This window comes from Vigna unguiculata, chromosome 11 (assembly GCF_004118075.2).
Source record: "Vigna unguiculata cultivar IT97K-499-35 chromosome 11, ASM411807v1, whole genome shotgun sequence".
Classification (NCBI taxonomy): domain Eukaryota; kingdom Viridiplantae; phylum Streptophyta; class Magnoliopsida; order Fabales; family Fabaceae; genus Vigna; species Vigna unguiculata.
Window position 1 is genome coordinate 35,116,516 of NC_040289.1, and position 11,682 is coordinate 35,128,197.

Below are 11,682 nucleotides of genomic sequence, written 5' to 3' on the forward strand. Positions count from 1 at the left end.
TGAGAGAGAAGACCAGATTGAATATTCAATAAATGTGGGAATTCCCTATAAATCACTTGCAGGTAGAGGCAAAACTTCAATTTAATAAACAAGCTTAATATCTAATGATGCTGAATAACAGAAACAAAGCATAATGAAACAAAAATATACTGTACACTAATTTGTTGCATAAGCTTGGAGTTCATCCACATTTTCATACAAACAATGGAACTAAGATTTACCACTCTGCTCATCACTCTAGAACAGCAACCTCTTTGTCGACCCTCCAGTAGTTTGCATCGTTGAAGTCCTTCACAGCATGACTACCGTCTTCTTCAGAATTTTCCTTTTCTGGAACCTTTGACACTACGTTTCTTTTCAATGGTCCAGCTTCGCCAACTGTGCCTTCTTTGATAGCCTGTTCCATTGCCTTCTCGGTACCATCTAATTCCACACCTACAAATTCCACATCCTCTTCAAATAGCGAGGGTACCGCTACTGTTGTTGGACTGGAGTCAATGCTCCCATTAATTGAATCTGTACTAGTTGGCGATCCGTTGGAAGGAGGTACAGATTCCCCATTTGAAGGAGAATTCAGAAAAGGACTGTCTTCCTGAGGCTTGATAGGCAAATTACTACCAGACTCGTCATGATCCAGAAAGGGATTCCTACTTGAGCCAGAATTTTGCATATCTGATGGTTCAGCCCATCCCACCCAATCAGGCAAAGGTCTATCCCCAAACAAGTCATCATTATCTGGTGCTTCAAACCTGAAGAATCCCATATCATGTGAAGGACTTGTCTTCTCACTTTCAAAGTCTAGGGTGCCCCCATTCATGGAATCACTACCAGTTAATCCACTAAAGAAGTCCGTGTTTGAGATAGATGTACCATTCACAGTGTTTTTGCTGTCAGCCAATTCTTCATCCTCTCCAACCACTACCTCGTCATCACTACTGTTGCTACCACCATTTGAACCTGAGTTCAATTTTATCTCATCCATCATCTCAGAGGATGATGTGCCCCCGGGTGCATCACCAATTCTGTCATCTTGGAATGCAAACCAGTTGGAGTTTGTAAACAGATTACTGCATAAAAGAAAAACATCAATATTTAATGATGAATGAAATGAAAACAAAAACCACTTCGACTGGGAATTTTGGTTGATAAGACAGCAATTACAAGTTCTCTTTGTCATATACTATAAACAAAATAAATCAAGCAACAAGCACGGGCAGAATGTATTATGGCAGATGAGAATAACATTCGGAGGCAAACACAAGTCACACAACGAAGCAGAAATCCAAAACTTATATATCTTCATGGGTTATAAAATGAAAAATTACATTCAATTTCCATCATAGGATGTGAACAGCAAAAAGCCTTTCATTATTTACCATGACACCAAGTGATGTCAGTTTCAATTACAAGAACCACACATGGTCAATTGACTCGATCAAAAGACCAAATCTTCAGAGATCTTACTTATCATGAGATTAATATTTAAAATAAAATGCTAGCGTAATTGAATGTGTAACATTCAATAAAATGGGATGATCTCTGAGGAAGGATAGACCATGTTTATAGAGAATCTATGAGCACAAAAGAAAATAAATAATACAGATTATGATCCATAATTCTTCCATAAAGAATATATCTCTAGTTTGTGACTACATATTCTGCACTACACATCATTAAAAGTCCATAAAGAATTACGAAAATAATGGTTACCACATGAAATATGAAATGAAGTACACAGGAGAACCTAATAGTAGACAATGCACGTTTTTAGCTTAAAGGACATAACAAGTGAATGGTTTATCGTATACAGAGTGTTTTCACAAAATACCATGCTCAATAATACCATTAGATCAAAGTCTTCCTAATATGTGTTCCAGCTATGACAAAATGAATACTCACCTCCCTTGATCATCACCAAGTCTTAGGGATGATATGACCACTTCAGCAGAATCATCGTCAAAGTAGACATCCTGCATTTGATAAAAACAAATGAAGTTACTATCAAACAAAGAAAGCAAGATTACCAAATTATGTCACTGCTATTATCATGTGAAAATTTTAAGCAGAGGCCATAAGAGGAATTCCGGTTGTTATAGCTTTCACCCTTGACATGGGAAAAGGATTTGAAATAAAGATAAAAGGGATGGATATGTGACCTTTGGGTAGGAAGTTTTGCATTTCTGTAGTGTTTTGTCTTTTGTTTTATTTTCCAGGTAACAGGCATGATTCAATCTGAGATTTAGACTTTTGTAATGATGGTTTATCCCTACTTTCTGTTATAAAATACTTATTTCCTAGTTTCCTAAAGCAAAATGTTAGTTGATTACTGTGTAACTTTAAACAGGCTACGAAAATAAAGTAACTAAGGCACAAAACAATAAAACTCCAGAGCACAAAAACACAACAATTGTGCAAATGGATGACAGCCACAATGAGTGAGACAGTCACCTAATTTCTAAATGAGACATTTTTAAGCGCAAAAGTGGTTCTCCAAATCCCTGAAATTAACCAGATCAAATAACTCCAGTTATATTAAAAAACTATTACCTCGTCATCTCGATCAAGAACACCATGTTCCTGTAACAGTGATTACTAGATTAGTCCATTATTTACTTAGGTCACAGTCTCCAAGGCAATGAAAAAATGGGAAATTAAAAGACAAGGAAAGAGGGGAGGCAGATGAATCAAGATTAAAGATACAGCACATAAACATATAGAGGCTTAGAAGCAGCCAACAACTACAAACCTCTTCATTATCTTCATTTCCATAAATTTTGTATCTAAAAGCCTGGCTCAAATTATTTGCTAAAGCTGCAACATCATAGTCTCTGTCATGAAGGTCTTCATCATCACTATCCCTCATCCTATCTTGTAATGCAGTTGGGCGTCTTCAGAAAACATGAAACAGGAAATCAATAAAAATGATGAAGGATTCACAATATTCACTCCCCTATGTTTGTAATTTGATACACAGAAAATCGTGCCCCACTGAATCCTTTCTGCTTGAGAAAGATAATCTCACTTGCTGTCACAAGACTACTCATTGAAGAAATGGGCTTGGACCTTTTAAACTTTTTTGAAACCAAAATTTGCATCACTACCAACATCATGCTCAATAAAATCACTGAACCTCCCGTAATGCTTCTTCTAAGAATTTGGGGCTAGATAATTAAAATTAGAGCTTACCCACAAGCCCAACGGTGAACATTCTCAACTGCATTACGCTGCTGAAGAACAGTAGCTTGCCACTCATTCCACTCACTATTCTCCTACAAAGATGATTAAGGAAGATTTAGTTTAAAGAACATCCATGCCAACACAATTAAAATGCAAGCTCAACCTCACAATTCAAGGAACGGGGAAAACTATTCAATTTAAAGGAGGAGTCTGCCAGAACAAACAATATAATAGCAGTGTTTCAAGATCTGGGATCTAATGCTTCAACACTGTTAAACCATTTCTTATTTATATATTTATTATTAGTGAACCAGGACATTAAGCAGTCATCCAAATTCTACATGAAAAAAAAAATCCATCTTCAGAAGACTGAATTAGCATCTGCTAAGTTTTGAAGCAAAGCTGTCAATGATTCAATTCAAAGCGAACATAACAGATATTAGAAAACCACATACTAGAAAAACCATGAATTTGTCTCTGTAAGAAAATACAAAACTAACCTGCAGGTATTTCGTAATGTGGCTTTGGCTATGGGCCAAGTGAGCAATTTTGTTGAAAATTCGAGTAATATGTCCAATGTTTCCTACTCGTGTCCCCCGTCTTCCCGCAGCAGGTACCGTGGGCTGCAAAATCACATATATAGTTAAAAAAAGACGTTCTTGTAGACTTCACAGCATACAGAGACCATGCATAAAGTGCATATGGATATGTATACAGTGATGCATCTTTATTTTCATTTTTATTCAATAAAACACGAGTAAAATAAAGGTAACTGTACACTCTATCAGAAGTTTCATAAATCAATCAAGTTTCTTTCTACCCTAGGTTAAGTTATAAACTAGTGGCTTGAAAAAACAAACTGCAGAAAAGCTGATGACCAACTCAAGTCACATGTATCAGTTTCAAGCATAATTTACCTGATTGCTTTCAGCAGAAAGAATAGAATTTTTATCTGCTTGGATAAACCTTCCAACTAAATCACAATCTCGGAGCACATGATCAATGATGGCATTATATTTGCTCTCCAAACATGATGATATAATGCTTTCTATGTGATGGTGTAATGAGTTATTGTATGGATACCTGTATTTTAATACAAAACGTGTCAAGAGAAGAGAAGAAATCTACAACTCCGCAGAATTGAAAAACGTAACTTACTCAAAGAAAAGATCAATGACTCGTCGAATGGTTCCTGAGTTTGCCAATTCTTTTTCTGCCACTTCATTTCCAGTTTTTAAAAGTACAGCAATAAACTCCACAATCTGTAATGGATTGCAAATTGGTCAGAAAAAGAAAATACATTCAAAACAGGCAGCAGATCTTGATCCTTGCTCAGGAATATGAATGCTCAAAGTGCTCAATGAACAGTATCAATGGAACAAAATTCAATAATAACTGCCAATCAACAACCTAGTTCTGGAGGGGGCAACCATACCCATAAAATTTAAAAGAAAAAACATAACAAACCTTTAATCGATGCTTGCCAAGTGGAGGTCTCAATTCACCATACGTTGTAGGCAATATTTTATTGTCGGATGACACGTCCAAAAGCACAAGCAATTCACCTGTAGACAGCAAGTGCAATCTTTACGCCGTGATAGGACTGCTCAAATAAAATATATTTCGTAACAAGAAAATTGTTGGCATATCATTCTTCAAGCATAAGATGGACCCCCAAATAAAACCCAAGCAGGACTGCATGGTACAACATCTTTAAACAGGAACGCTTTGCTAGCCGTTGATGACTACACAGATTTGGAAGTGAAAGACTAGACTCTAAAGGAATATAAAAGGAAAATCAATAAATTAATTATTCAGGTTGCAGGTGTGGCAGTGGAACGAAAGAGATAATGGAAAAGAAAAAAAAAAAGAAAAAAGGGGGAAGAAGATACAAACAGAAGCAGCAATGTAAATAATAAAATAAAAAGCTGGTAGCAGGCGTTGAGGTGGAAATGGCTGCACATCTTTAAACAGGAACGCTTTGCTAGCCGTTGATGACTACACAGATTTGGAAGTGAAAGACTAGACTCTAAAGGAATATAAAAGGAAAATCAATAAATTAATTATTCAGGTTGCAGGTGTGGCAGTGGAACGAAAGAGATAATGGAAAAGAAAAAAAAAAGAAAAAAGGGGGAAGAAGATACAAACAGAAGCAGCAATGTAAATAATAAAATAAAAAGCTGGTAGCAGGCGTTGAGGTGGAAATGGCTGCACTGCAGTGAATCGTCCAAACAGGCTGCTGGTGGCAGTCACAGATCACTGAAGGTGCTGGAAAAGTCTGCATCTTTTGGTTTATAACTGCCTTGCTGAACTCTAGGTCAGGTTTTTTTATTTGGGCTGGGTTTAGGTTAGGTTGTATGACCCAACCCATTTTCGTTTTTTAATTTATTGAGGCAGGGTCGAGTTAAAAGAACCCATAACAATTGTTAAAAGAGAGGATTTTTTGCCTTGGGTCAGAGTCATAGTGAGCCGAGGCTTCTTACTATCAAAAACGGGTGCAGATCTGAGATGCAATTTCCTCCATCTCTATTCCACAACACCTAAAGTGGCCATATGATAGGCTGCATGGAAAACCCACATTGTTACCGCCATGCTGTGGTGGCCATCCAAAAATATGCTACCTATTTCTGCCACAGCAAACCCATGGCCAACTTTATAACACCTAATAGTAGCTATAATTTTGCAACGAAAAATGAAAATCATAAAAAATAGAAGTTCTAAACTAAAAAATATACAATGCCCTCGCCCCAATAAAAGAAGGAAAACACACAAATCCTCTATGTGGACTTCTCTTTATATACCTCCTGAAGACTATGGTTCACCTTTGGATAGTTTTCTTTGAAATCTTATTTTAACAAAATGATCATATATCTCATAACATGATTAAAGAACAAACTACAACCTTTTCACCATATCATACTACACATGCAATATAACTAAATAAAAAGAAGTCTGTTATCAATCATATAAACTGTCCACTTATGGAGAGATAAAACAGACTACACTTACCAAGTTTAGGTAGCATTGCCCCAATGGTATCTGGGTTTACAGGAATTGGTGGTTCATACATGTTTTGAGTTCGGAATGAATGAAAAAACGGAGATGGAATAGCTGATCTTTTGGGATCCAACAAAGAAATACACACTGAAAGTGAGTTGACAAGGCTAGACTTCGAATGTGAATCCTCCAATGCATAACCCAAAACTTTTGCAACAAAACTGCGAAGTAACAAATTTAGTTATCACTTCATAGACACGTGTTAGGAAAAAATAAAGCATTGCAAGACAAAACCTTGGACTTGAAAGCTTAATTGCTAGAGTAGAAGATGATGCAACTCGAGTTATGGTACACAAAGTTTCAGCAACATTGGCATGAACTTCGGGAGGACTCTGATTAAAAAACAAAAACACAGTTGTTAAATTATTTATATGTATAACAAAAGACAACAAGGGGACAAATAGCCAATAAAATTCAAGCACTTAAGTACAATTAAATTGGATCTTAGTTTCCAATATTTTTTCTATTTGTAGCTCCAAGAGGAAAAATGCCTTTCATGGATCCTACAAAGGTAAGCTCAACACCACAGCCTCTTGTGTTGAAAAGGCCAACATTTCATTCAGCTGGCCAAATATGCACTCAAACACTTAGAAAATGCCTAAATTTAAGAGTAGGACTGCAAGCAAGTTGAAAGAACGTAACAACAGTCATGCATAGAATAGCTAGGTGGGCTCAGGGTTTCAAATAGCACACTATAGAAGTGTGGAACTGCTCCAGCATGTTACAGGGGCTGCTGTTGCAACTGTAATAGACTAAATAGCTGGTGCTAAAGTAGTGCCATGTTGATTCTAAAAAATACCTTAGAACAGAGACACTAGGCCTTTTGAGCAGAGATATTTTAGGGATTTTAGTTTCCAAAATTGAAATCTATAGATGTAATAATAGTGAATATGATAAATAATACTTGGATATAGAAGATGACGACTGATAATTCCAATCTAGGAAACTTGTTTTTTTGATTTTTGTCGGTGTTTACTTGTATGGTTTGCTTAAGATGCCAGTGATATTTTGTTGTTAATTATTGATGTTATAAATTTTGAGTAATTTTTATTACTTTATAGAATTTATATGTATAAAATATTACATCATATAAACCATAAAAAAATTAATATAGCTTATGTATCACACAGTGCACAATCTCACTATAGCATTTTCAAGCTCAACCACCACACACCACTGTTTGGAATTTATAACTTTTAAAAGAGGATTTTAAGTCTAATTCAACCTCATAAACTTACTTGTAAGGTGAGATTTGCACCCACTTAAATATTATAATTTGGCTAAATCCCTAGTCAATGTGGGATAAACCACCTCAAGCAGAGAACGGTACATCTTGAGTGTGAAACTAGATATTTGTGAGTGATCTGATAAAAATCCAATGTGGATGACACAATAAGTCCAACAAACCTCACTAGGATAAGCATTGATACCGTGTTAAAAGTGTAAATTTAAGCTTAACTTAACTTCAACAAACTGGTTTGATAAGGTGAAGCTTGCACCCACTTATGTATTATAATATAGTCATATCTTCAATTGACATGAGATCTCCAACAAAAAAACATTGACTGGGAGATAATTTAGAATATCCCATAGATCATCTATTAATAAGTAGGGGTTAAAATAGGTCAAACTGTTTGTCAAGGGCTTAAGACCATTACTTATAAGTAATAAAACAATATTAGTTTATTTATAAAAAAAAGTTATATAGCAGAAGAGAAGAAAGAAACCACAACATTACAGGAATTAAAATGTAGTGAAATAAAAAAAAAATGCAACTTGTGAAGACACAAGAAGTTTTATGCTATAATTTAATTATAAATTATTAGTATAAATTTTACAATAATTATCATATAAATTAATATTTCTGAGATGAACAAGGCCTATTGGCCTTTTTAGTCTTGTTGGCCTAGTTAGGCTTATTGGCAAGTTTATACATCTTTCGACAAAACAGGCCAAGTAGTCATGCTTTCAGGTCAAATAAGACTTTTAAATAGGCCATGCAAAGGCTAAAAAATAAAAGGTTTGTAATCGGTAATGATATAGGCAAACCTAAGGCCTGCAGAAGCCTGGCCACTTTCTAACCCTACTAAACAATGGACAACTCCTACAGAACACGGTAAACTTTCTTAAGTCTAGTTTCAGCAAGGTGTATAAGCATCATGCAGCTAATCTGAAAAATGTAACAGAGACTATAATCACAGATATAGATGGTTTACTTACAGCTGGACTTAATTTATCAACAATCATCTCAAGTAGGTTGCTCTCAGCCAACCATTTCATCACATCTATAAAATTGGGATATACATGGTCATCAGCACCTACTAATCGAACCAAAACCTGTACAAATAACTTAATTTAGGACCCATTCTAGCACATCACAGTAGCAAGACCAAGATCTCAACAATAATAATATAACTGCTATATGAATGTTTACCTCCATAATAGATGTAATGCCTATCAAATCTACAAGTTGGCGGAAAACATGCTGATGGGCCTGCAGAAAGTATGCTGAAGATTGAATGATAGATGATATCACAAGGAATAGAAGTTCACATAAACAGCATCACTGAGTGAGGCTAACAACAAAAAGGAATAAGTTTTATATCCGGTAGTACTTAGCCGTCTCTTTAAAATTGCCATATTAAAAAAACAAAGCCTACTAAGAATGAGGTTGAATTGGATTCATTTTAGATATAGTAATCCTATTGGTAGGGGAAAAACGTTGGTGTAACTAATTAGAAATCTTTGATAATTTGGATTCATAATCAGAGATTAAAATATCAACAAAAAAAATTAGTTTATTTCATGATAAACAAAACCTCAGATAATGATTAAAAGGTAAAAAAAAAATTTCATTTAATTTCTATTTTCCTCGTTATCCTCAAAAATACATTGATTTAATTTAAATAAAAGTCAACTGCTATAAACAACTCTATACCTAGTTTAGTAATTTTACTATCAAAAATTATTATTTTAGACAGTCCAAATAAAATAAATTGAAACTTCTCACCACACATGTTCAAACATATACTTATTTCATACAACCAATTATTGAAATAATTTCTAAAATTAATTCAATAGAAACACTATAAAAGCACATTGGTTTACTTACTTGAACATAATTCATAAGCGGTACTGTCTTTCGTATCATTAGACAAATAACGACCTGCAAAATTCAACAGTAGTTATCAAAGAGAAAGTGCTTCAATATAACCTCACAACTATTATCGACAAAGTGTCACAAACTAAAATTCAAAATTACCAAGAATATACCTTGCTAAAGTAACCAGCCAGCAAGGTACTATGAGAACGATCAGGCGCCAAGAAGGAAAATAATAAGTTCATGAGCTGCAATAACCACAATAGTAAACAGAAATTGATTAAAGCAAAACATTAATAAAGGACTTCAAATAAAAAAACAAACTATGTAAGGAATAATGTAGTATACTACAAACCTCTTCTTCATCCACTAAGGTCTTCAAAATTACATCAATTTCACATGTAAAGATCTCACAGGCGATGAATGGGAACCTAAATCATAGAACAATGATCATATGATAAAAGAGAAATAAGAGAGTTGAAACATAACCCTTCTTCAACAAAATTTCAATTACAACTGCATACTTGAAGACCCGTTTGTTTTCAGCATCCTCTGGTGGTTCTTCAATGATGTAGCGTAGCAATTGCTCCACCTGAGTTCTATCTCTCAGACTGAAAGAAAAGAAAAAAATAAAACCAAGACAACAACAAATAATTATTAAAATTAATAATTATCTTTCAGTTGAATCAGTAATGCATAATCCAACCTCAGATTTGTGCAATTCAGCAATAATACTTCCACTTAAAGTTAAGGTAAAATTGTGTACAGAAAATATGAAAAAGGCCACCAATAACAACCAAGCATTGGTTACACCACAAGGTTGGGACAGCTACATGCATCAAATGATCTATTGGACTTTGTCATAAAACCGAAAACATAAGCACAAGAATGGGGAAAACATAACCGAAAACATACAAGTTGATGAGTCGACTGTTTAAGGCCTTGCATTCTTGGATTATTTCCTCCTCATCCAGAAGTTCTTCCAAAGTGAAGTTCTCCTTGTCCAATATTACCTCCACCTACAGAACACCAGACACACAAAAACAAGACATTGAGCAAGTAAATATGTAAGGCGAGTTTTCAGCCGCTATAGAGTTTAACAATTAAACAACTACTTAAGCTACAAATTCTTCCCCGTCAATCACACGGCCTCCAATTACAAATTTTCGCTAAAGATCATCCTTGCATGAGAGAAGGTCAAAGAACGACACAACCTTGAGTAAGTAATCCAAGTTGTCGCAAATTTGCATATGAATTCAAATCTACACAGGTTTCTTTATTTCCTTCTTTTCTTTTTTATACAATTTGCAATAGTTTATGTGAATTGGCTTCCACCAGAGACTTTTTCATTTCTCAGTGAAATTATAGACAACAATAATTAAAGCACGTAAAACAGCAACAGCTGAGCTAAGCTGAGCTAGGTGGATCCCGACAACAGAAATTACGAGAGGCAGGTGGAAGAACAATTACTAGATTGCCAATTAAACGGAAAAGGAAAAAAGAAAAGAGCGTGCATTACAAAGGAGGAAAGTAAAACTAAGACTGAAACTAAGCGATGCTATAATTAACGAGAGCGAGAAAAAGAAGAAAGAAACGCGGTTTGAATTCAAGAATTCCAGTTAATTAGCAGAGAAGAAAGGGGAAAGAGAAAACTCACAGGAGAGGAGGAGGAGATAGAGGCGAGCTTCCAGAACATGTGGGAGAAGATAAAGGAAGAGCGAAGGAGAAGGTGTGTAGATCTGCGAGGCGTTGGCGAATCTAAGCGAGGAACATGGAAGCGGAATATAGGAACCTGAAAACCCTAATTTGGAGATTGAAAAGGTGCGAGGCGGTGGAAGATCGAAAGAAGAAGAGAGAGCGAAAGAGAAAGGGATAGAGGAGAAAAGAGAGAGAGGGAAAAAAAGGGAAATAATCGTAGGTGGTGGTAGCTACGGTACGTAACGGAAGAAGAAAAAGAAACGATGAAGGGGGAAAGAGAGGGCGCTCTACTAGTACAAATTGGGATGTACTCTCTCTGGAATCACAATTGCATTGCCACACAACATCAACACCATCTCCAGCTACATAACATGGACACATGCGTAATTATGTATGTACAAATGTATGTATTATGTATGTACGTCTCATTCTTTTTTATTTTATTTTCAAATGGATGTATCTATTGGTATATCGACGTACGCATACACCATGCACTCTACACCTACTGAGATGTTTATTTTTCTCCCACTATCGTTTTTTATTTCAAAATTCACAATCTTTAATAGGTTTTTCTTTAATTAATATTTATATTATTTTAATTAGTTCATTAAGAAAATATACAGCAGAGGCCTTTTTAATTTTTGGAAAAA

At 35.2% G+C, this 11,682-nt stretch overlaps 1 protein-coding gene across 1 annotated transcript; it reads right to left on the reverse strand.

Moving 5' to 3' along the window:
• Positions 1-11,376, reverse strand: LOC114168609 (serine/threonine-protein phosphatase 6 regulatory subunit 3-like). The gene is made up of 19 exons (XM_028053495.1): positions 10,992-11,376; positions 10,250-10,353; positions 9,859-9,945; positions 9,690-9,765; positions 9,508-9,582; positions 9,347-9,400; positions 8,669-8,728; positions 8,455-8,571; positions 6,469-6,566; positions 6,187-6,395; positions 4,645-4,742; positions 4,336-4,439; positions 4,095-4,260; positions 3,678-3,800; positions 3,187-3,269; positions 2,747-2,888; positions 2,548-2,577; positions 1,900-1,970; positions 1-1,067 (listed from the first exon to the last, which is right to left on the reverse strand). The coding sequence occupies exons 1-19, from the start codon at positions 11,028-11,030 to the stop codon at positions 233-235; spliced, it is 2,571 nt and encodes an 856-aa protein (XP_027909296.1). The 5' UTR covers positions 11,031-11,376; the 3' UTR covers positions 1-232.
• Between the last annotated feature and the right edge of the window lie 306 nt (positions 11,377-11,682).

Excerpts from the sequence above, each read along its gene's own strand:
- LOC114168609 (XM_028053495.1), bottom strand. The coding sequence starts at position 11,030 with ATGTTCTGGAAGCTCGCCTCTATCTCCTCCTCCTCTCCT. Across the intron at positions 3,270-3,677 it reads ACATTACGAAATACCTGCAG|GAGAATAGTGAGTGGAATGA; the intron begins GTTAGTTTTGTA and ends TCATCTTTGTAG. Across the intron at positions 2,578-2,746 it reads GAAATGAAGATAATGAAGAG|GAACATGGTGTTCTTGATCG; the intron begins GTTTGTAGTTGT and ends TCACTGTTACAG.